This window comes from Drosophila ananassae, chromosome 2R (genome assembly GCF_017639315.1).
Source record: "Drosophila ananassae strain 14024-0371.13 chromosome 2R, ASM1763931v2, whole genome shotgun sequence".
Classification (NCBI taxonomy): Eukaryota; Metazoa; Arthropoda; class Insecta; order Diptera; family Drosophilidae; genus Drosophila; species Drosophila ananassae.
The window spans coordinates 25,328,380-25,352,873 of NC_057928.1; the positions used below are offsets into that span (position 1 = coordinate 25,328,380).

Sequence of the window (24,494 nt, forward strand, 5' to 3'; positions counted from 1 at the left end):
TTTAAGTTTAATATATATTGTTCAGGTAAAAAGATTCAGTTTGATATTAGGCATATAACACCAAGATACATTTTCTATTGCCCAAATGATTCTCTATACTCCTCAAATCCATTCGTCTCCCGGGTTTTCCGTTTCCGCCAATCCCTCATCGGCCAAATCCGCAGCTGCACTGCTCCTGTAGTCCTCAGGTGCACTGCATCTTTTTGCAATTGCACAGCCACTTGATGATCCTGGCATTCCGCTCCACAATCGAAGGCGGCTCCGAGGGCCGGTAGGCCTGCGTGGTCTGTGGCTGGGTCTCTGTGCTATCCGGCAGTCTCATGGAGTCCACCGTGCTCACGTCCGAGAAGAATACGGTGCTGGAATCATCCGATCCGTTGTCTGTCTCCGAGTGGTGCCTCCTCGGCTGGCTGTAAATCTCGTGGAAGGCCTCGTCGTTGAGGCCAAGACGGTCGAAGAACTTCTCCAGCTCTGAGATGCTAGCATTCAGTGCCTCTCTTTCCATTTCCAGGCTATTGTGGTAGCCTTCTGTAGTGAAACCTTTTGGGAAGAACACGTTCTCGTGCTCCACACTGCCGCGGTGCTGCTTATAGGCTGCCAGGACGCCGCCTACTGGGGCCAGGCCGCCTCCAGATCCGCTGACTACTCCAATTTCTAAAAATTGGTTTTTATTTATTTTTTACCCAATAGGTAAGGATATTATTAGTAACTTACCTCCTTGAACAGGCAGTCGATTCCTATTCTTAAAACGGATGCACCTCTGACGTTTAAACTGAATTGGCGGCGGACTAATATCGTCCACTGAGGGCGCCGATCCTGGGCTCTGGACCAGGGAGCTCTGCGAGTGATTGATGCTCGTGTAACCCTGGGAACTGGTATGGAGCTGCTGGCTGGAGGAGCTCGAGTAGCGAGGGGTCTGGGTCTTCAAGCGCGGCGAAGGCGGCGTCGGGGTATAGTCGTCCTGGAAGGCCTCCGGCACTTCCGGCGTAGGCGTAAAGTTCAATAGGTAATCCGAACCCATAGTATCCTGCTTGCAGCGGCAGTCCAGGCACTCCGGATTACGTCCACTACTCATGCCCGAATACTCACCCGCCGGTGTGACATAACCGCAATAGGAATTGGCACTGTGCTGAGTGGAGGAGCCACTGTCTCTTCGCGTGGCCGCCACCAGGGTGCAACAGTTCTTGATGGTGCCACTGGCCGGTGGTGGCGCCGCTTCCCTCTGCCTCTCCCGCTTATAGCAGGGTTCACTGCGATGGGTGTAGTGACCAGAGCTCCCGCCAGAGTCCCGATTGATAGAGGACTCTCCAGCCGACTTGATGGAGCGATTGCCTCGACTGCAGCAGCTCAGAATCTCACTGTGCGGTGAATGACGGCTGATCTGGGTGTGCAGATCCGGCAGCGACTTGTGGCTGTTGATATTGAAGTCCCCGGAGGGATACGGAGCCCGTTCCTCGCCAGCATTGGCCACTTCGTGGGAGTGTGAATAGGAGCGCTGGTAGTTGTATCTGGAAAGGTTTTATGATTAGGATTATCCGAACTAGATAAACTTACATCGATTAACCAACCTATAACGATCATTGTGCGCTTGCCCCGACTTGGCGGCATATTCCGCCGGCGGGCTAATTGGTCGATAGTTTTCCGTGAGCACCAGTGGCTCCTCCCCGTCACGTCCAAATCCATGGGCCGGCATGTAAAGTGGTGGTGGTATCCTCAAGGCACCCACTTGTCCAGCATCATCCTCGCCATAATCAGTGGGCAGGAGCTCGGCACTGCCGTCACTTAATTCGTGGCGCCTCAAGGTGCCGCCTCCATTTCGCTCCTTGCCTGCCTCCGAGCCAAGCAGCATGCGCAGCTTGTGTTGCAGCAGATTGTTGTTCACGGCAGCTCCACCACTGCCACCCCCCGCCCGGCCTTGACCTTGGCCCTGGGCGGAGTGACGGTGTGGGTGGTGCTGGTGTGGGTGGGGATGGGGGTGGTGATTGTGCAGGTACTGCTGCTGCTGCTTCCGAGAAAAGATTTTTCGAGATTATTTAATTGATACACCCCTTTCTTAATCCTTTTGAGATTTTAAATAATGAATTTCATTAATATTTTAATTACCTGCTGCTGTTGCTGCTGCCTGCTGAGATTCAGACTCATGTAGCGTCGCTCCTCAAGATCATCGTACTGCTGCATCCCATAGTGATGAGACTCCTCCGGTCGGCGACCTCTCTTGCCACTGCCTCCATTGTTTCCGGATCCGTTCCGGTAGCCAGACTGCTGTAGTCTCTCGAAAACTGCCTCGGATTTGATGTAGAAAGGCTTGGACTCCGCCAGGAGCTCGACGGCAGACTTGCGCTTATTGTAGTGCCTGCTCCCAGTGTGGTAGAAGGCGTTATGATGGCCCCAGTAATTCCGGCTGGCCGCCGCCGTCTCTGGCAGAGCAGAGGCGGAAAGGGGGCGCTGCCCCGAGCCGGAGGACATGTAGAGCGGTCCATTGCCGTAATTGTCCGTCAGACCTCCGCCGAAAAGCTGCTGACTGGTGGCGTACAGGGTTTGGCTGGCTGTCCGGGAGTATTTCGGCATGGTGGGGTAGGCGGAGGAGGGCGTGGAGCCATGATGGCCGCCCGGAGAGCTGCTGCCATTGCAGGAACGCTGCCGGGGACTGCTGCAACCATGGACAACGGCCGCCATTCCGTGACTGTCCGAAAGGAGTAGCCTTGAGGTGGCCCAGGTGTCACCTGCTGTTGCTGCTGCTCCTCCTTTTTCTGCTGGCCTCGATTGGCGGGGGGTGGTACTGCTATTCCGGTGGCACTGTTATTGCGGAGGGGGTGAGTCGGAGCTCCAGACTGCGGCAACTGACACTGGTACTGCTCGATTTCTGGCCAAGGGGCCGGGGCATGCGCAGTTGTAGGCGTGCTGCGTATACTGAAATTACAGTACAATAATTTTCAGCTAACCATGGCTTGCATCTCCTACACCTCCAAAGAAAGCCCCTCACAAAAACTAGACCAGACCACCAAACGAGACTTCAACATGCACTTGATTAACAAAAGTTATGGTGGATTGATTTTAACCTGCCCAAGTTTCGTGACTTGGTTTTGTTACCTCTTTGTGAGATATGTATAGATTCCAGAACACGCACTTTGGGTTCAATCCATGTTTAGGACAGTGTTATATCTAAAAGCTTAGTATTGGTTTTTCCTTTCATCTTTTATAATTTTCACTAATCCTTTTCTTATTTTCAGCACAGACTAAACCACCTTTGGAAACAACTTACCAGCCGTTTTAAAAAATTCCTTCAGTTAAGTTTCAATTTCAGCCTGCGACGGTGGCAAGGTCCGATACATTGTGCCTCTTTGAATAACAGATGTTGTGCCACATTCCAAGTGTTTCCTCCGCGGAGAAAGCTCCGGACATGCGCCACATGAAAACGGCCCCAGGGTGAGCTTTCATTAGGAATACGGTATGACATTTACCGGAGAACAAAATATTTTCAAATGATTCAATATAATAATATCATTTTTCTAGAATAAATTCCAACAATAATTTTCAAATTTTCGACTGACATTAATGTTGCCAAATTTTCACAAAGATTAAATGCAAATTAAAAAAATTATACCCTTCGCAGTGGCTCATATTGGCCTTCCAGGCCATTTCATCATTTTCGAAGAGGATTCCCCACAAAATTTAACAAAAAATCGAAAAAATAATTTGCATCCAGATTTTGATGCAGATTTACGCAGAATCGATCGACAAATCATCAAAAGTATACCGCTTAAGAATCGGATGAGTATTGGCGAAGATATAGCCATCGCAGTGCCTCATATTGGCCTTCCAGGCCATTTCATCATTTTCGAAGAGGATTCCCCACAAAATTTAACAAAAAATCGAAAAAATAATTTGCATCCAGATTTTGATGCAGATTTACGCAGAATCGATCGACAAATCATCAAAAGTATACCGCTTAAGAATCGGATGAGTATTGGCGAAGATATAGCCTTCGCAGTGCCTCATATTGGCCTTCCAGGCCATTTCATCATTTTCGAAGAGGATCCCCCACAAATTTTGATGCAGATTGATGCGGAATCGACCCAGAAATCGTTTAAGGTATTCCGCTCAAGAATCGGATGAATATTGGCCGAGATATGGCCATCGCTCGGTGGCATTTTCTAGATCCCCTAGAAAAGTCGGATGAATCAATAGCCAAAGGTATTGTCCGTCCGTAGACTTTCAGGATATTTGAAGCTAATCCCCCAGAATCTGATGAGAATTAACCAAGATGTGACATCCGAAGATAACTTTTATTTTGCTAGAGATATAGCCTTCCATGGGAGAAGGATTATAAATCTTGATAATTAAAATAAAAACCATTTGGATATATTTTTTTGTGTTTTTTTTTTAATTTTGAGATTATATATATATAATAATTAGATTTACATTCATTTCTGTATCATTTTACTTGTTTTATTTTAGAAATAAAGTAAGCATTTATTACTAATTCTTTTAATGTTTTCTGTTTTAGATTTGCAGTTTAGTGCACTTTTCCATTTTGCTTCGATGAACATTATTAAATATAAGGGCGGGGGCGTACATTCATTTGTATAACACAAAAACAAACAATATTTTAAATATATATTCTTAATGAGACTTTTGTGTGGAGGGTGTGGGTGTGGGTGTGGAAGATTAGGGGGGGATACAATTACACGCAACAACACAAAATAAGGCGGAATTAGTGTTCCATCGTATTGCAGAGTGTGGCAGGTTGGAGAGTTGAAAAAGATCTATATACTGGCGATATAGAGTGTATTGCAACATGACCACTTTTGATATTGAAGCTTCGAAGAACGTAGGGGGGAAATGCACACGGTACAACAAGCGGAGATGGGTCGTCCATTGGGACATCCATTTAAATGTGCTACGATTTTTGAGTTCAATTTTGGTTTAATTTTCCTCATTTGTTTTTATCATATTATCTCTTTGCTTTCTCGTATAAAAGTTCAGTAAAAAATGCAGCTTAACTAGGCTCTCGTTTCTAATTCCCTCCAATTTTAATTATTATTTTCTTTTTTTTTTGTTTTGTTATTAAGGTAGCTCCCCTTATAAACGGCGCTCCTCTCCATTGGATATCCTCGCAAGCATGCTCTGTTCCTGGTTGCTTTTCGGATTTATTTTACACATAATCAATTATTTAATTTTGTTTTTGTTTTTTTTTTTTATGGTTTTTATCACTTAGTTTTTACAATGGCGTTTTATGTGGGTTTTGTTTGCTTCGCTTCCTCCATTAAAATGAGCACATACAGTGTGATCGCTCGGCTCGCTCGCTCTCCACTAACATTTAATCATCATCAGAAACGCACAAATAAATTCTATCTGATAATATCAAGAACAAAAACTAACTGCATATATCTATTTCTATATAATTATATATATATACGTTCTTCGTTATACATATTTTTGTAATGTGTGGGTCTATTTCGCTGCTGCTGTTTTTCAACGTAAGTTTTTAACTTGTTAGCAAAAATAATCAAAAAGACGCACAATTGAAATGGATCCAGTATCCAGATTAGCTTGTTCAGAGTTATGTAACGTCAATATACATACATCGAAAGGATAAGGATAAGGATAAGGGATATAAATTGCTTTAATTGCGATTCTGCGATTCTCTTGCAGCATGTCTGACCAGATCTGACGATAACCTCGGCGAGTGAGCTTTAAATGTCCGCTTCTAAATATTAAGTAGATTATTTATATATATATAGACTCGATTCGCACCACGAATCTGCTTGCGGGCGAGTCTGCTTAGCACATTTACTAATTGAAACGTTGTCATGGTGAAGTTCTCATAAGCACAAGTTCATGATCGAGTGTGGATTTTGGGTTTCTGGTGATTCTCAGTGTGTTTTTAGGATATCTCTCTTAATCACTTAATCGTTATGCACTCTTCACTTAAGTCAGCTAATTATCATCGTTATGGGTTCGCTTTAGATACTTTCATTTGTGTTTTTTTTGTTTTTTGGGTAAAATAAGAAGAAAATGGATTCCTTTTTGTTCGCCGGTTGGTTCGTTGGTTCATCCCCAGGAGAGGAGATCCGCTTTACCAGTTGGCCATGCCCGGCTTGTTGAGCGTCATGAAGTAGATTTGACACGATGAAGCACCTTTGGCACTGCTGAAGAATACTTTGTCATTGCGCTCGCAAAGGAATTTCAAGCGCTGCGCCTTCTTGTGCATGAACACGCCGTCCAAGTGGCCGCTTTCGACGGAACGTATCTGTAATAGTTCGCATTATAATATCTCTTTTGAACAGGATCCTGGGTAGGACTTACCTCTATTGCTTTGTTGCCCCAGCCCATGATCTGTCCAGTGCCGATGTAGGCCACGGATGTGGGCATCTCGCCCCACTGAAAAGAAGCCATCTTTGGTAAAAATATTTCATAAAAAGAATAATAATTCCACTCACCTGCAGCACAATGTTTTTGGAAACACGACCCACAGTGTTCACATAGACGCCTTCATTGTCGTAGCACAGCAGCAGTTGCATGCCATTTGAGTTCGGAAGCGCCACAATACAATGCGGAATGATTGCACCCTGAGTCTAAAATAGAATACATTTCAGAATTAGCTATGAATTATGAGTATCTAGTTCGAATACTCACATGCTTGGGAAGATATATGTCGTATACTTCAGCTGAGTCTAAATCAACCGCATGGAAACCCTCGGCGGAGCCATAGATCACCTTCAGTCTCGACTGATCCTCAATTGTGAGATCGACCAAAAGCGGGCGATGTTCCAATTCACCAAAATTCTAATTCCAAAAAAGAGTGAGTTGTTATTTAGAGATTTAAAGTCTTAATGTTTAAATAAGAACTCACCTTAAATGCCATAAATTTGTGATATGGTTTGGGAGCCCATGCATAGATTTCAATAGAGTCTTTTAATGCAATCACTAGGAACTTAATCCTCTCGTATTTGACAATCTTAAAATGTACAGCACCTTGGAGATCACCCACGTTGATCCAACCGTTGCGACGCTCCACTTGCTGATGATTTTGAAATTATAATTTAGATTAATTAAAAGAGTTTTGAAAGTTATGAGGAGTAACCCACATCGGAGAGACCATCGGTGCGCAAGATCTTGGACTTGAGCCAGGACAAGTAGTACACTCGCACGCGGTTCTTCTTGCCGGATATGGTCACCAGTATGTTCTGGCCCTCTAGCACCTCCATCTGCTGGAAACGGCGTCGCGAGATGAGCTGATAGACCTGTTGGGGGTAGGGTTTATTAATATTGTGACTTCTGGGGAGGAATAGCGAGCAGTTACCTTTCCCTGGCCGGAGCGATCCAGCAACATCAGACCGTTCTCCGTGCCGATCAGCAGGTTGACGCCCCACAAGGCCGCGCACAGGATCTCCGAGTTGAAGCGCTTCTTATACTTACGGATCTCGGGCGTGTCGTTGGCCGCTTCGTGGGAGGTGGGTGTCACGTTGACGTTGACATGCGACTCCCGGCGGGAGGGACCGGAGCCGCCAGCCCCAAATCCGAAGGTCAGGAAGCTGCGCTGCTTCTGTTGGAGGGCGTAGGCGTGCGGGGGCAAGGGATTCGAGGCCGAGGCCGATGAGGTCGAGGAGCAGGGCGTCAGGTGGTTCATGTGGAGGTTCGCGGAGGAGGAAGAAGCAGATTTGTGCAAGAGATTAGTAATACTGCTGGATGAGCGCGTCTTGCTGATGGAGTTCTTGGGCGAGTTCTGGCGCGAGTTCGAGGACGAGGAGGCGAGCGATATCGTTGATTGGGGGGAGTGATTGATGGCGTTGGCGCTGATGCTGCCACCGCTGATGATCACCCCGCCCACAACGGTACCGCCCCCCAGGCCGTGGCCGCCGGTGGCGCCACCTCCGCCTCCGCCTCCGCCGCTCCCACCGCTGCCGCTCCCACCGCTGGTGGCAATAAACGATTTCGATGGCGTGGAATGCACGGATGAGCTAATGGCCGCTTGATACTATTCGATTATTCGGATTATTATTCATTTTTCGATTGATTTGGAATTGGTTTTGGGATTTTGGTTGAGTGGAGAGAAAAGAAAAATAGAAAAGTGCAAGAAAAAATCGTAATTAGTCTTGAGATGTCAACTAAAAATAAGTAAATTATACATTTCAACATGCTGGACTGTGTGTGGGTGTCTGAACTTTACAAAAAGGTGCATCATGGGTTAATGTCAGTCAGGGGTTAAAGGGTTGAGGGGTTGGAAGTGTGGAAGGAAGTGTGTTAAGAAATAAAAACTCAAATTCAGAATAAAATGTGATTAGTCTTTCCCGAGAGGCCAATGGAAGAAAAAAACAAATACTTTGTGTGTATAGGGATATAAGTTTATGTTTATATATAAGAAATATGTAAAAAAAAAAAGTGAAAATTAAATGAAAATGATGGACTTTAAGCCACTCATTGTTTGTACAAGAGAAGGACACTCCTTGTGCTGGAATGGTTCGAACGGAAAAAGTGAAAAGGTGTAGTCCTAGGAAGCCACTTCCACTTAACTTAGATAGATCATCTCGAACTTAAACACATACTAAGTGATGAGAGAGAGAAAATTATACACAACAGCTTGTTTGGATAGTTTTTGGGATACAAAATACAAAATAATACAAGAAGATGGTCGGTTTGGAGGCTAGGCTGGTTGCTTTTGGTTCATACTTACGATGGTAGTGGTTGGGATTTGATTGGTAATTGTAATTGGTTAGAATAATTCGTATATCGGCCATCAGCTCAACGTTGCGGAAAGACAAAGCACAATTAAGAGAAGAAATGGTTGAGAAAACGCTTTTCGGTTTTTTGTTTTATTTTTTTGGATTAATTAATGGGTCATGCAACTGTTACACATGCTGACACAACTGAGTCTCAAATACTTTGCAGACCAATTTGTTCTTTTTCACACTCTTCCTAATCAACTTTGCTCCACGTCAAAGAAATACATTTACGCCAAGGACATGTATCTTAAGGATTAGTCACAAACACAGATGGGGTTACAGTTTAAGGCCTCCATTACAGAGTCTATACTTCGGGGTGAGCGATTCAGAGACAAGGACACTGAACTTCCCTATCAAAAGGGAAGTCATGAGTCCTAAAAATATGAATCTGGACAGACAGTGGAACGGAACGACACAACGAGATATTATCACAGAACAAATAACATGGCAATAAACAATAAAGATTCGCAAAATACATCACGGCGAGGTGGGTCTATGGGAGGTAAGAGAACAAAGTGTAGTGTTTATGGCGCCCATTACTCACCTCCTCACTGGATGACTTGTCGTGGCGCGGTGGCGTTGCCGGCGATGCCTGGCTGAGCAGGTCCGGCAGGACGCTGCTGGTCCTGGTGCCGGGGGTGCCCAGGCCGCTGCCATCGGCGCCCACTCCGCTGGTGCCGCCTCCGCCGCCGCCTCCTCCGCCACCGCCTCCTCCTCGGTTCTGTAGAGGGACAGATTTGAAAATAATTTTAGAAGATTTACAATCGACTATAACTTTCCACAGAACATCAACAGAATCGTAATGAAATTAGAAAAGTTTTGGGAATGAACAGAGTTATACAGAGGGGATAATGTCTGGGGGAGGAGAAATGAATCAAGGAACACATATCGAAAGGATCAAAAGAGCAGCAGCACAGTAACAATGGTAGTTTGTAACGCAAGTGAATGCCAATGAGACACTAGGAGCTCTGCTCCTCCCCACCTTCCAGGACACTGTCTACTGAAGCCCAGATCCTACGGCCTGCCACAAAATTGTTTTAAAGCTAGGAGCACTTAAAATTAGTTCGGATGGGGGGGGCAGCAGCTCCTCCTCCGCAACGCAGCAGGCAACACGCTTCTCTTAATCAACTCTCCTGCCTCCTGCCACTCGCCAACCAAACCAGCAAACTTTTCTTAAATTGATTTCTGGACAGAGTCGCTCCAGAGCGAGGGCGGGAAGCTTTAAAACAATTTTGAGCAGAAGCAGTAGAGTTTCGAAGATGATACGAGCAGTTACATGGAAAGGCAGCAGTATCTACAAGACAGTCTATCTATAAGGTAGTCCTAGCTATCACAGATTATTACAATTTATAGTTATTGACATTTAGGAGATGGGTTTTAGGATAGCTCCAACCTACGACTTGTTCTCATTAGCATTCGATACTTTTGCTTCTAGTTTAGTTACTACTATTAAGCTTCCAATGTACAGACCAGTTAGCAAGCAGTCGAGTTGGTTAGTCGGGGTTCTTAGACTTAGCGATTAGTTCTTCGGAGTGAGAGATGGCGATTGAGTTAGGGATTATAGTATAATACAGATACAAATCAAATGAGAATGCAATTAAGTTCTGGAAACAAACCAAACAGGAACCAAACATGCCGAATAATACAAAAAAGTGAGCACTTAGCGAATGGCCTGCCTCCGATTTAATATAACTTTTTAAACACATTTCCAGCTGTTTTTTGGTGATTTGTTTTTTTTTGTTTTTAGTTATTTACGAGCTGTTAGTTAATGTTATTAACGGTGCGAGTGGGTGCGGTGTGTGTGCGGTGTGTGTGGGTGTGTGCTTGAGGATGTACATGTGGGGGTAGCGAGCCAAATGGTGGGGTTTCAGCGTAATGTTGCTCTTCGCTTTTTATTGCAATTTTTTATTTATTTTTTTTGATAGTTTTTGATGGTTTGGTTTTCGTTTCTGGCGCCAAGACAAATCACAATTAATGGCAGAGATGGGGCAACATTTTCACAATTTTTGTTTGTTTGTTTGTTGGGTGAATTATGTTGGCAGTCGTTGGGGGGGAAATGTTGCCTCTTTCTTGTCTGTGCGAGAGAACGTTTACCTGCTGCTGTTGCAGTTGCTGCTGCGGCTGCTGTTGCTGCTGCTGCTGCTGTTGCTGCTGCTGTTGCAGTTGCTGCTGCCGCTGCTGGGCGGCTCGAACTGCCGCATTCTGCAGCACAATCACGGATTCAGTCTTTTCGCGACGCGGTCGCATGAAATTGAAGTTGACCAGCGACCTGGAGGCGGGCTTGGGGGCAGCTCCCTTCGTGGCTGCCGATGCAGTGGCTCCACTTCCACTTCCAGTTGCAGCTGCTAATCCTGGTTTGGACTCCTTGGCTCCTCCTTGACTGCTGTTGTAAATGCTGTTCCTTTGGTACACGGCACTGGCCCTCTGGGCCTGCACCATCTGCGGCGACTGCAGCTGCTGACCAGCTGCTGATCCTCCGCCAGTGGTGGTGGTTCCTGAGCCACTCAGCACCGCCGAGTAGCGCTTCGTCAGCGGGAAGAAGTCCGAGTTTTCGCGTCGGAAACCGCGCACAAAGTTCATCGGCAGCTTGGAATCTGATTCCTGGCGCTTGTGCGATGTCGTCGAGGAGCTGGAACTTCCGCTCCCACTTCCTGCTCCTGCTCCTGGTCCCTTTTCTTTGGCAATACTTTGGCTGGCACTTGTGGCTGGTGGCTGGTCACCGCCCTTGAGCGGCTGGTAGCCCCGTGGGACGGGTCGGGTTATGGCCTCCGCCACACTGGCCCGCTGCAGCTTCGTCTCCACCTTGAGGGTGCTCTGCTGGGAGCTGCGGCTGAGGCTGGCGGTGGCGGTGGGGCTGCCGTTCTCCCTGGCGCCCAGGCCGGCGGCGAACTTGGGGAAGAACCGATCGAACTCCCAGTCCTCCATCAGGCGGGACTCGGGATGGGCACCACCCCCCACACCCCTCACATTGGCGTGGGATGTGGAGGCGGACTTTTGAAGGCGATTGGCGTTCTGTTCTTGTTTCTGTTTTTTTTTTTTTTTGTCAGGGGGTTTCAGGATTCAGGATTTAACATATTTTTTGGATTCAGGGAGTAGTAGTTGTTGTAGATGTTTGGTTGTAGTTGTTGTTGTTGTTGTTGTTGTTGTTGGTGAGTACGCAGCAAGAGAAGAAGTGTGTTAAGTCGGTTGCATACTTAGAGGCGTTTTCTAGATATCATTAGAAAGAGCCTAGGCCTCTAGGACTCTAGGACTTTAGACTAGGATCCCCTCCCACCACACAGCATGGAAAGTCTTTCATGAATTCTGCATTCGCGTTGCAATTAATCGATTATTATATCGAATATTATATAGAGATATATAGAGATGGGTGTGTGTGTGTGTGTGCGCGGTGCGTATACTATATAAATATATATATTCATATATGTATTTACAAGAGAGATTGCCGGGCTCAAGGACTCGCAGGATGCAACATCACACATGGCTCATTGTCACAAAAAATATATAATACAAACGGAAATGAAAACTTTCCAAAGAGTGGAAATGGAAATTTTATACAAAAAAAAAATTAGAAAGAAAATTCACGAAAAAGATTTCACACTGTCTACGCCGTAATTAATTAACTAAATTAAGAAATTGGTAAATTGGTAAATCAAATCAAGATTAATTCGAATTTCAAGTAGATTTTAGATTTAGTAGGAAGTCAGGAGGATATATTGTAGGCTAAGTACTCTTAAGTAACTTTACTTTTCGATCTAGAGACCCACAACCAGGTTGAGTTTAGTTTTCAGGTAGACCTTGAACCCTATCCAAGCTATTATACAATTTGTACAGTTCTCAACTCATTCCTAAACTCATTCTAGGCCCTCCGATTGCCTCTCATCGCAGTGGAAACTAAAAACTAAACTAAAAAGGATAAGAAGTACTATATACTGAACGGTGATCGGTGGGATTATCACTAGGAACTACTCTACTCTCTAGGGGACTTACGCGCTTCATGATCAGAGTGCGATCTCCGGCCTGGTCGTCGTCGTCCGGCGTCGGGGGCAGTGGGCGGTTGGGAGGTCCTCCGCTGCCATGGCCCAGCGGCGTTGTCGTGTTCCCGTCCTCGGAAACGGGTCCCAGTCCCGGCCTGTATGAGAATTCGGGTCTGAACACAACGGAAAACCAAAAAACAAAAAAAAACGCAACACAAAAGGGGCGGCAATCGATTGTCGACAGAAATGGAAGTGGAATTGGAATTGGAAATGAAATGGGTGGGATTGGAGGATTATGGGATCAGGGTGGGGTCGATCGGTTGGGTAATCAATGGGGTGTTTAAATAAGTGAGAGACAGAAATGTTTGTGGTTTCGTGTTAGTATTCCGAGCGATCTATAGGTGAGTTGGTGCGCTAATCGGGGACTGTGAACAGTGATTGGTTTCCGGATTCCCGATTCCGGGCTTATCGCGGATCACCATTGACAGTCCCCGAGTGATTGGGACCTTCTACATGCCACGCCCTTTCTTCCGGTGGTTCACTTCTAGTTGTACTTACAGTGGCTTGGGCGGATCGCTGGCCAGCAGAGTGCCATCGTTCCGGGCCCGGTCGTTCGGCTCGTCCGGCTCGCTGTCCGAGTCGCTGCTGTCCAGGGGATCCAGCGGGTTCACCGGCTGGCCCAGATGATTGTTCGACTGGGGCGGCAGGGCCGCGGCCGGCTTCGAAGAGCCACCGCCGGACGCAGACCCTCCCCCTGACGCCGACTGCCTGTTGTTGCGGGGTGGCGCCTCCGGCTGGGCCTGCTGCTGCTGCTGGGATCCGGCAGCGGTCTGGGGCTGCGGCTGTTGGGAGGAGACCACGCCCAATTCATTTAATTGTGCAGCTAACACATCCAAATGGTCCTACAGTTTTTACAATACATTTCGTTTTCGTTTAAGGGGCAGGAGGATTTTTGTGTGTTGTGTTGTATGTTGTGTGTTTGATGTGTGTTGAGTGTTTGGTATGTGTTGAGTGTTTGCACATAACACCACAGGGTTGGTTGGTCACCGGGGGGAAGGAAATATAAGAGAGCATTAGATTGGTCTTCCTTCGACTCGAGGCTTACATTTAAAACGATCAAGAACGCCAGGCGGAAAGTGGTTGCGAGCCAGAAGTGGGTTACACACAGAGAGGTGGGTTAGGAGTAGCTTTCGGTTAGTTGGTGGCTATCTACGATAGTGGTAGTTTCGGCGGAGATAGGCCTTTGATGTCCCACGGCATTAGAAACTCATCAATCACGGGGTTAGGCTTCTAGTTCTAGTTCTAGTTTAGATCTTAGGTGTCAGTGGTACGTGCAGGGTGTGGAAAGTTAGGGGTTACCTCCTTAGGGGTTTACTTTAGAGTTTGATGGAATTTTGACAGAGGTCCGAAAAGGGTTTCTGGGTTAAACAAACCAGGTCGAGGGCAGGGCCCTCTGTTCTTGAATGTAATGCAAACTTATAGAGAAACTCAAGCAAGAAAACACAAAACAGATTTGATGCAAACAGGCTGCGAACTAAAAATCGTAGGACATACCTCAGGTCTCCTTGGTGGTAACTGTTATTTTTTTTAATATTTATATTTTTTGGCAGTGTAGTGTGTTTGTTGGTCGTGTTTCAGTTCGAAAATCATACGTCGCTCAACGGCGCAACAGGATGATAGGCAGGCACATGATTCAAATCATAGAGTACGAGTACGAGTACGGGTGGTTATCGGGGCATACGGGTGTATATAGATAGATGTATATATAGATTATGGAGGCGCACAAAACATGAAAATAAAAGAGATATAAATTAGGACGATATATGGTTACATGGCTCGACGAAAAACCAAAAAAGTCTAACTACTCTGGGGGGGCTACTCATACTGGAGGGCTTATCTAAGAGTACTATTTCTTGGGGGCTCTGGGAGCTCTGGCAGGCAAGTCATTGCTCCAGAGACCTCCAGAAACCAGATTGGATTCCCTTATCGACTCTGGACGATACGCACCGATGGCTTGAAGTTATTCTGCGAGTTGCGCTGCTGCTGCTGCGGCGTCTGACCCGCCGGCTCCCCGCACTTGGGGGTCGGCGGCAAGGGCCGGTTGGCGTGCGGCGGATCCGGCACCACGATCAGGCGCTGTGGCGGTCTAGCCGGCGGACCAGGCTCCTCGATCTGCTGCTGGCGCTGGAAGTACATCCATATTAGAATCATAGTCAGAACTACTAGACTGGCCACTAACCGATTGCGGCTTCTGCTGACGATTCGCCTGTGGCTGCTGGGCCTGGGCCTGCTGCTGGGCGGCCTGGGCCTGCTGCGCCGCGTGCTGGGCCGCTGCTGCCGCCGCCGCTGCCTGTTGCTGCTGCTGCAGCTGGGCCTGGGCCTGGGCGGCGGCGTGGGCAGCAGCCGCCTGGGCCTGGGCCTGGGCCATGAGCTGGTGGTGCTGCTGCTGCTGCTGTTCGGCGGCCAGGCGGCCCTCCTGGATCTGCTGAAAATTGCGGCGGAGGGTGTCGCCGCCTGGGGCCTGGACAATGGAGCTGTGCTCGCCGGCCAGCTGCGCCTCGTCGTCGTCGTTGTCGGAGCCGGAGTATCGGTAGTCCTCGCGCTCCTTCTCCTGCTTGCGCTTCTTGCAGCGGTCGATGTGGTCCTTCAGCTGGATGCGCACCTGGCGATCTGTGGGCTGGTCCTTGATGAAGGCGTGCTTCAGCAGGTTCTCGGTGTAAGGCCGCTGGTGGTAGTCCTTAACTGTAAGGATAAGGAGGATCAACATAGGAGGATTAACATTCCAGAGTCTGGCAGATAAAAGCCAATATGACTCACCTAGCACCGTGTCGATGAAGCCGTGGAACTTCTTGGACCACTTCTTCGATTTGAGGCGCGGCGGGGAGTTGCGCGGAATTAGGAAGAGGGCTCGCATCGGATGCAGATCGCAGAGCGGGGGCTGTGACTCAGCCATCTCGAGGGCGGTGATGCCCAGCGACCACAGATCGGAGCGATTGTCGTACGTGGCGTCGGGGTTCTCGTCGCAGGCAATGACCTCGGGGGCCATCCAATAGGGAGTACCTGCGGAAAATCAAGTTTTTTAGCATGCAGTTTATGAGTCATTTACGGCCCGCCTCCCCATCTTACCGATGAATGTGTTGCGCCGGCCTATCGTGCGATCCAACTGGGCGGAGACACCAAAGTCCACCAGCTTCACCTCCGCGTTGTCGGTGAGGAGCACGTTCTGGCCCTTGATGTCGCGATGGATGACCTTGTTGGTGTGGAGGTAGGCCAGGCCGCGCAGGATCTCCCGGCAGATGTACGCTATCCACTCCTCCTTGAGGCTCTGGCCCTTTGTCGACTTGACCAGGTCCGTCACGGAGCCAGCCCCACAGTACTCCATTACCAGCCAGAGCTGGTCGTCCTTGCCCGGCGGCGACTTCTTGATGAACGCCCCGTAGTAGGTGGCGATGTTGCGGTGATTCGAGTATTTCTTCAGCACGTTGATCTCGAGTTTGATCTCCTCCTCCTCGTCCTCGGTGACGTCCATCACCTTTATGGCAGCCAGTTGACCAGTCTTCGTGTGGCGGCCCTGCAACAAAGGATTTCAGGCATGAGTTTGGATAGTAGAGTCTCGAAACCACAACTGATTGGGTCTCGGGGAGTGGCCGTGATCGAGGTCAGGTCTGTGGCGGCATCGAGTGTTTAATGCACTTTGGCACCCTCATCGCATATTATTCTCTCGGGGGAGCAACAAGACGATGGAGGCGTCGGGTAGTGCTACGTAGTCTGGCGATGCCTCAGTCTCAGGCGTCAACAAACTGCGACGCATAAAGAGTGATTAAGTAAACAAAAGCAGCCACAAACATCAGCCACAGCCACAGCAGCATCGACTCCAATGAAATCAAACAATAGAAGCGAGGCGAGTGGCAGGACCGGGAGGGCAGGGAGCTCTAGGAGAGAGGTCGTCTCTGGAGAGGAGCAGTAACCTCAAGTGGGGTAATGTGTCTCCTCGACCAGGGTGTCAAGTAGCGAAGGTAAACATGCCACAAATATCTACTGGAGTGTCTAAAATTAGACAAAAGGCTGCAGGAAAGGGTTAAGGATATGGAGTGGGAAGCTAATAACCAATGGAGTTTATGGTCTCCACTCCAGGCATGTCCACTAGAGCGACTAGTTTCAATTGGCCAGCCACTTTAATTGTTTTTTTTTTCAACTCCCAGCTCACCCTGCCGGCCACTGCGAGAGTAGCATCTCTTGTCCAGATTGAGTTGTCGTCCTGATGGACCGGTTTCTGGACAGCATCTGCCAGGCTGTCCCCCATCCCAGGCCGCTTTTAAAGTCATTTTACATTTAATACAGTTTTAATTGAGTGAGCAGGCCTCCTTCTAAAAGTCCGTCCATAAATCAAAATGCCTAACGAGAGACGATAACAATTTAGGTGACGACGGCCAGAGGACGATGATTGACTTGAGAGGGTGATTACGGCTGGCTTTCCACTTTTAAGAAGCTGCAGCCTGCAGGGGATCTGGTCCAGTTCGGACCACAACTCATAATGCCAGGCTTTCCAGCTCAGAACACAACAATCTCCAGAGTCACAGCTTTTATTGATTAGTTTGAGGCGGGATTTCCATCAAAATTGCTGGAGATTTTATGCAAATTAATGACATGCACTAATGGAGCCAGGAGAAATCGATTAGACGGGCCAGAGATGACGGCCAAGCAGGTGTTTTCAGCAGGAAGTCCGCCGTTCCACCGAACAGTATCGAGTTCCCCGAAGGCAACACAATACAATACAATACAGTGCCCCTGATTGCCGCAATTAATACAAAGAGAAATATTTGTGAATCACTCGGTGCAGTGGCACTTTCATCACCTCTCGGCCGTAGCCCGTCGACAGTCGCCAGTTTTCTTCTTGAAAGCCCAAAAGCAAATAGAGCTAAACAATCCCCCCAAGAGACAAGTAAACAAAGACGGCGACAAGCCTTTAGAGGCCATATAGAGTCTGAGCCAGAGCCAGAGCCCGCCCGACAATGGAGCGACAAAAATCGCTGAATCCGTAATATAATCAAAATGTGAAAATGTTTAAAGGTAGAGAGTCAACAATGGAGTGGCTCGGAATGGAGTGCAGCTGGCCGATTCGGGTTGGGATTTGCCTACCTATGCACAAGAGATGGTTTATGATTACCACACGGTTGGGTCTCGGTATCTGTATCTGTCAGATACTCGGCCGAATACAATCAAGCGTGAAAGAAACCATACGGAGTTGGGTGGCTCTCAGAGCTACTTTTGAGCAAAAATTACGAGAAGTCCCCCCAAAAGTGCAATAGTATCTATCGGAAAGCCAAAACCCGAACAATCTGGCCAAAAAATTCTCATAAACATGGCACTCCGAGGCCCCACCGATCGTCGCTGCAACTTCTGGTTATGGCAACTCCCTCCCCAGACCCGCTCCGAGTCAGTTGTGGACAGAAATCCCAGCAAAAAGTGCCAGCAAATTCGCAGCTGAGGCGGACGGAATAAAAAACATTTTCCTCCGCGCTCTCCGGCTGATAATAGAACTCGAAAATAACTCGGAAACTGGCGCTGGGCTGTTGCACAAGATGAAAAAATGCAGTCAAGTGCCTCCCTTCGCCTCCAGCCCGCCGTAAAATGGCCCAAAATATCAACTTTTGGACATGTTTTTCAAGTTGCCGCAACTTGCCATGCAAATCGCTCTAAACTGCAGGGCGGAAAAGCGGAAAAGGCTGCGAGATAGAGTTTGAAAGTATCTAGAAAAGAATAAAATTCCCCCAGAGGCCTCAGAGATAAGCTGGGATGCTGGACAGACATGTGTTCTGTCCAGGAAATGGAAAAGTGCTTTGTTAGATAGCCAGTGTCAGGAAGAGAACAGAAACTTATTTAACTTTAATTGGTTTAATGGAACCTAGTTCCCTTTCGATGCAAATTAGGTTCGGAGCCACCCACCTGCCCCACCGTGGTTATTGGGTAACCCGAAGACACATGGCAACCACAGCGCCTTGTACCACATTCTTCTCGGCTGCGCCAGGCACCTTGCCTCCACGGCGGCGGCGGCGGCGGCGGCGGCGGCGGCGGCGGCGGCGGCGGCGGCGGCGGCGGCATATTAATTGTGGCAGGCCGTCTTGGAGGCTCCCACACGGCCGCAATTCAATTACAAAACCTGAAAGATCCAGATACTGAAACCGCAGCAGCCCCTGCTGCCACCACGCCCCTGCGATGCGTCGTGGAGGTAACTCCGTTTGGCCCACTGGCCCACAGCTGCCTCTCGGCCAGGTTGCGCAACTGTGTGTGCAAATAGACTCCACTCTACTAGGAAGAGGTGATTGGGAGGCAAGCTCGGGCGAGGAGGAGCGGAAGGGCAGCCATCGCTCATCAATTACCAATTGTTGTTAGTTTCGATAATTAACCCGGATAATCAAAGCGTTTTTTTGCTGAAAAACTATTCTACAGTGGGGCTTTCAAATCTCACAACACAATGACTTACGAAAGACTCATAATTCCCCTTAGCTGGGGCAGACTGTAGCTGGTCAAAGTATCTGTATCTCGTTTAGAGTGCTGGAGTCTCCAGCCTCCAGCTGGCTCATAAAACAGCAATTGAAGGCGAAATAGCGCTCGAAAATGTTGTTTAAATTCATCTCGGATACTGGCTGCTCACATTTGGTGCTGGTGGGGGTCAAAGGTTGCACTGCCCTGCTTACACCCCCCTCCTCTTTCAATGGACCACTTAACTGGCTTTTTAGCACTTGGCTGCATTTCATTAAATTGAATTTTCCAAGCCTGCTGGAGGAGTAGTGTGTTGGAGTCTCAGTCTAAGTGGAGGTGAGCAGTTTTCTGATTCGAATTTCGAACCCCAGAGTTCAAAGTGTTTGAAAAAGCCTTCCATTTTGTGTTATTGGCAGGAGGAGGCAGGCGTCTCTCCACCTGGTTAACCCAGTTAGCCAGAGTTTGTTGTTTGATGTTCCAGTTTCGAGCTAGTTTCGCATCAGAAAGAGTAGCTGTCTAGACCTCATGAAAGACAGTTTCCTAAAATCTTCAGACAAATGCAATTAGGCTGGGAAAGAGAGCTCTATTAGTGACACTTTGAGAGAAAATCGGATAGAAACCCGCACATTCCAGGCCTTCATCACCCATTAGCCTTCACAATTATGGCTTATTCATGGGCCTTATGGAGCCTATTAGTCCCGGCAATCACAACAACGATTTGCATGGAAAGGGCCTCCATGATCCACCCCCTTTATCGACTCCACCTTGGGGATTGAGTCACTGAGTCTATTTCCAATATTGACGGCCCCGGAGTGTTTATTTGCCGACAGATAAGAGCCTCGCACACCAAATTGTGTCAAAAGATAATTTTTGGCATATATAATCGGCGGAATAACAGGGACTATACCATAAACACAATCGCAATAAATGACGTCACTTTCTGCGTGTCAACAATTTCCGGTTTCCTTGGAAAGTATTTCCCTTTTTTTCTGGTCTACCCATGAGGGCATGTGTGGTTTGTGGTTTCTGAATTCTAATTAATTGAGAGAAGAGAGTAGTCCCCTTGGAGTGGCCATTGTGGTAATTGGAAATTAAATGAATTGGGGAGGCCAAGTCTGCGGGTCAACGGGTAGGAGGCCCTGCTATCCAAGAAGTCTATCCCCCCTTCGAGTTCAATTCCCTTTGACTTTCAAACAAAGGCCTCCATTGTGCAGCAAATTATGCATGCAAAATACCGAAACTTTCACTCATAAATTAATTGTTCGGGCTGGCCAGAGGCAGGCTGTTTTAAGAGTAACTTAAACTCACTCTAGGAATCATGAAATTCCATAAAGCAATCGGTGAGTAAAGTTTGCATACTTAATCAGCATCGCTGGCCATAAATACCGAGGCTCATTGGCCAAGTTAGCCTTGTAACCGAAACAACTGCCATTCAAACTTATCGCAATTGCTGAATCGGGGAGAAAAGTGGAGATAAATAGAGTTATCTCGGTGGCTAGTGGGTGTAGAGGGAAGTGGGTCAATTGGATGAATCATTCCTCTCCAGATAAAAATCCAATAGAATCTAGCCACCAATTAGACAAGGGTGCTCTTCTTTTGTGGCTTCGACCAGCTCCAGACCACAAAAGTTTCACACGCCGCCTTCGAAAGTGATCAATTTTCAACTTCCAGCATGCATATTTAATTTTAAAAACAAAAGCTGTTAAAAAAAACAGCAACCCACACGCGGACAGATAATAAAATGCATAACTTGGCAGCTTCGAAGAGGCAACTCATCGCTTCCCAAGGTCGTTACTGGGAGCCCACACACTCGTACCGCTGGTAATACCTTCCCAAAACGCGGGCCCTCACTCCTCACTCATCCACCTTCTCGACTTCGATGACTTTCCCAGCGCCGGACTGCTGGGCTAGCAAAAAAAAACGCTCTTTCACTCTTTTATTTTTCGATTTTTTGCGAAAAAACACCCGAAAACGCAAACCCAAAATCCCATTTATTGTTTTGGCCAGAGCCAGAGCGCAAAGTGGCCTAAACACACAGGTTGCCTTGTCAATGAAAAAGTGTCAGGGCTAGAGATTTAATTAAGCGAACAAAGCGAGCCAGAAACTCAGATAGCCAGAAAACCGAACACCGAAAACCGAAAACTAAAACAGAGCAACCACAGAGTTAGTGAACCTCTAAAAATACAATTTGCTCGAGAAATGGCGCTGAAAAGTGCAGGGAATTGGCGGCGAATGGGGAATAAAATTAGCAAAATAGGGAAAGAGAAAGGAGAGGAGCTACACTGCAAGAAAAGGGTAGAGAAAGAAAGAAATTAAAGCTAGAGGAAGTAGACTATCTATACCACGTACTTAAAGAGAGTAGGGCGGCTTAGAGACTCCTAGAGTTGGCTTTTTCTTGATTTTCTTAAGTTTTCATGAAAAGCATGCTTTCGTTAGTATCGGGTATCATATAGCTCTCTATTTTTGATACGTTCTAGATACTTTTTTCTTTGAATTGTAATTTTAAGTTGTAATTTCTCAATATAAAACAGTATTAAGCTACTTTTTAAAGTTTCGGCTTTGCTTTTTTGAAAAAGCATGCTTTTGTAAGTACCGGGTATCCTATAGCCCTCTATTTTTTTATATTTATAATTTTAGGTCATAATTTCACAACATATTACAATTTCCAAACACTTTTTAAGGATTCTGCTTTGCTTTTTTTAAAAAAAGCATGCTTTTGTAAGTACCAAGTATCAAATCTGATAAATTTAAGATTAGAATGTCCATCAATTATAGTTTCTAGCCAAGTTTTCTATCTAAAAACAAATATCTAACCATTTTTAGATGAATCTGCTTTGCCTTTGTTAAAAAGCACACATTCTAATTCACTTAAATATTTCTCCCAGTGCATTCTTTACACTGTGGCTGAACGTGTCAATGACTTGTGTCTGGCTAAGGTCTCTGAGAGTCTGCCAAACAAATACAATTTGCGTAACAATTAGTTTTTTTTTCGGCTCTATGACATTGGGAGAGCCTTTTGTGCTTTTTGGGCAACTCGCGCACTAATTGCTGCCTTTTTTTATGAACTCTAAAGTCAGTTGCTTCCTATTTAATTTTTTTGCTCTGCGTTTCTGTTTTTATTCAAGCTTCCTGCTTGATTTGTTTATTGGCTTTAATTTTAATGTATTTTGCATGTTTTGCTTGTCGAGTTGCTTTGTATTTCTTATTTTATTCAACCGAGCAGTGGCTGCATTGGCTGGCGGCTTCTTCGGCTTTAGTTTTCTGCCTGGCTGCGCCTGCGCACTCACAGATACTCTTGTTCGGCAATTGCTGGCTGCGATGGCTGGGCTGGAGGTTTCCCATTTATTTGCTGGCGTTGCGTGCTTTATTATCAAGTCTCGCTCATAAATATGTATTGTTGTCTGCACTTGTCTGTCTCCAACTAGGCTCCACCTCCGACTCCGACTCCTTCTCCTTCTCAGTCTCCAAGCCATGGTAGTCCCTGGTAATTGGGTCAAAGTTCGCCCAGCTATGAGAGATGTTAATTATACGACACAACTGTGGGCCGTGTGTCTCTGTGGGCGGAAAGCCAACGGCAGCCAAGCCCCAAAAATAACATTTATTAAAATTGCTAGGTGGGACTTACTTTCCAGCTTTAATGTCTGTTTCAAATACACTTTTGTGCCAAAGTCTTGGCCATAAATGGGCGGTGGGTTCTGGTTCTGGTGCCCTGTCTGCCCTCTTGACAGTTTCCAGTTGACCACGTTTCGAGTCAGACTGTGCACTTGTACGTGTTCTGTGGAAGCACATGTGCCCAACGCCCATCTGAAGCTCTGACTCACTGCTGGCTCGATAGCAGAACTTGAAAAGAAAAATACCCCTTGGCGGGTTATGCCATTTTATCAATAAAACGGAAGTGCCCTAAACAAAACAAACATGAAAGACGCGCCAGGCAGCCATAAATCAGAATATTATTCGCAGAAACGCATTAGAGATCATCAGATCAGAGACTCGAAGACCCAAACCCAAAATCGAGAAAAATAAACAGAGCCAGGCCGGAGCCGGAGACACCAGGCCAGGCCAGGTTGCAAAATTTGGCCAGCAGCTGTGACGTTTGATAAGCTGCTGAGGCCAAAAGTGGCTCTAAAGAGCATAATATCCATGGCGAATGGAAACCGGTTGGCCGGTCACTCAGTTAGTCAGTCAATCAGGCAAGAAGTCGGCTGAAAACCGCAGCCAAATACATGCCAACGGAATGAGGCATAGCAGAGCTGAGCAAGTGGATGGACTTCAGAAGTTCTAGTACAGGTACAGATACAGATACAGATACATAGAGTATCTAGGCATTACTCATGCTAATAATCACTACACTGAGAGAAGCATATTTCCTGTGAAAGTATCTTTTTGAGCGGGGAGTGGGTGTTGGCAGTGACTGGCAGCTCTAGCCCGATTGACAGCGCAATTTCATGATATCTCGTAGTAACCCGCCACTCAAGAGCCCCCTTATAAGGCCAGTTCCAGGGAAGCCGAACTGAAAGAGAAATTATGTTAAATAGGCTTTATTCGAAGGCCGTTTAGTCATGTATCTGAGGTGAGTAATTAATACTTTCTGCGGATTTCTGCGTAAAAGCTACAGGTTCTGGGGTTCTGGGGCGATAGCTCAGGGCGACCCCCGCCGAGTGTATCTGCGAGATGCAGTTGGAGCGGTGGCATGCCACCAGCTAACGGTAATTTACAAAAGCAATGTCTATTTTCGTAATGCCTCTGCCTCTGCCGTTGCCGCTGCATGGTTGTATCTTGCAGATACATTTTAAACTTATAATTTAAATACAAACACACAGAGTGGCGGCATTGTTTCGAGAGGAGCGCTGCCTCTTGAATCTTTTTCTCTCCGATTATGATGATGATCTGGTGTTGTTCTGGTTCTTAAGGCTCTTCCTCCATTTATTTATTTTCTCCAGAAAGCCAGAAAAATGTGCTAATGTGTGAGAAGCAGTCGTTTGTTTTCTTTTTGTTCCGAACTGAGCTGAAAGTTATTAGACAGCCTAGCGGACACAGACTAATTAAAGCGGTTAGAACAACCCAGCTTGTTATCTTTTTTATTTTGTTATTTTTTCGGGCGTACTACCCAGATACAGATACAAAGATACAAGCAAAGCTAAGTGAAACGCAGTCAGGCATAAACTCTAATGATTGCTAATTATAAAGCGACCATAAAGTGACTCTCAGAGCTCTACATCTGAGATCATTGCTCTGCGGAGCTCCACCAAAATATCCACAAGATTCTCCAGCCAATAAAAATAAATAAATTAGAAATATCATAACAGAGAAG

The 24,494-nt window shown here is 46.8% G+C and overlaps 2 protein-coding genes and 1 long non-coding RNA gene across 16 annotated transcripts in view; 1 reads left to right on the plus strand and 2 right to left on the minus strand.

Annotated features, from left to right (window-relative positions):
* Positions 1-3,423, minus strand: LOC6507644 (filaggrin). 2 transcript variants are annotated; one of them, XM_014909894.3, is made up of 5 exons: positions 3,263-3,423; positions 2,104-2,910; positions 1,569-2,002; positions 715-1,508; positions 1-654 (listed from the first exon to the last, which is right to left on the minus strand). In XM_014909894.3, the coding sequence occupies exons 2-5, from the start codon at positions 2,674-2,676 to the stop codon at positions 185-187; spliced, it is 2,271 nt and encodes a 756-aa protein (XP_014765380.1). In that variant the 5' UTR covers positions 2,677-2,910; positions 3,263-3,423; the 3' UTR covers positions 1-184. The 2 variants fall into 2 exon arrangements, with proteins under 2 accessions (XP_014765380.1, XP_001956064.1); XM_001956028.4 differs by having other exon boundaries at positions 1,569-2,005.
* On the plus strand, positions 3,386-5,378 carry LOC116655891. Its single transcript, XR_004310979.2, has 2 exons — positions 3,386-3,448; positions 3,514-5,378. It is a non-coding gene; the product is annotated as an uncharacterized LOC116655891 (long non-coding RNA).
* Positions 4,940-24,494, minus strand: part of LOC6507643 (serine/threonine-protein kinase mig-15) — a 26,126-nt gene continuing 6,571 nt past the window's right edge. For 2 of the 13 annotated variants that reach the window (XM_044714793.1, XM_044714792.1), the window contains exons 4-19: positions 15,827-16,271; positions 15,518-15,760; positions 14,940-15,442; positions 14,708-14,884; positions 14,255-14,275; positions 13,259-13,602; positions 12,714-12,873; positions 10,821-11,750; positions 9,271-9,447; positions 7,307-7,981; positions 7,092-7,247; positions 6,857-7,024; positions 6,640-6,789; positions 6,444-6,578; positions 6,310-6,384; positions 4,940-6,253 (exon numbers count right to left, since the gene is read on the minus strand). In XM_044714793.1, the coding sequence (XP_044570728.1) occupies positions 6,080-6,253; positions 6,310-6,384; positions 6,444-6,578; positions 6,640-6,789; positions 6,857-7,024; positions 7,092-7,247; positions 7,307-7,981; positions 9,271-9,447; positions 10,821-11,750; positions 12,714-12,873; positions 13,259-13,602; positions 14,255-14,275; positions 14,708-14,884; positions 14,940-15,442; positions 15,518-15,760; positions 15,827-16,271 (4,533 nt within the window). In that variant the 3' untranslated portion in view covers positions 4,940-6,079. The remainder of the gene's footprint in view (positions 6,254-6,309; positions 6,385-6,443; positions 6,579-6,639; positions 6,790-6,856; positions 7,025-7,091; positions 7,248-7,306; positions 7,982-9,270; positions 9,448-10,820; positions 11,751-12,713; positions 12,874-13,258; positions 13,603-14,254; positions 14,276-14,707; positions 14,885-14,939; positions 15,443-15,517; positions 15,761-15,826; positions 16,272-24,494) is intronic. The other 11 variants (XM_014909891.3, XM_044714798.1, XM_001956027.4 and 8 more) reach the window with 10 other exon arrangements.

Bases quoted from the DNA above. Each gene is read 5' to 3' on its own strand.
- LOC6507644 (XM_001956028.4), bottom strand. From the start codon at position 2,676: ATGGCGGCCGTTGTCCATGGTTGCAGCAGTCCCCGGCAGCGTTCCTGC. The intron at 2,006-2,103 runs GTAATTAAAATA...TTTTCTCGGAAG, and splicing joins GGCAGCAGCAACAGCAGCAG to CAGCAGCAGCAGTACCTGCA. The intron at 655-714 runs GTAAGTTACTAA...ACCAATTTTTAG, and splicing joins TCGACTGCCTGTTCAAGGAG to AAATTGGAGTAGTCAGCGGA.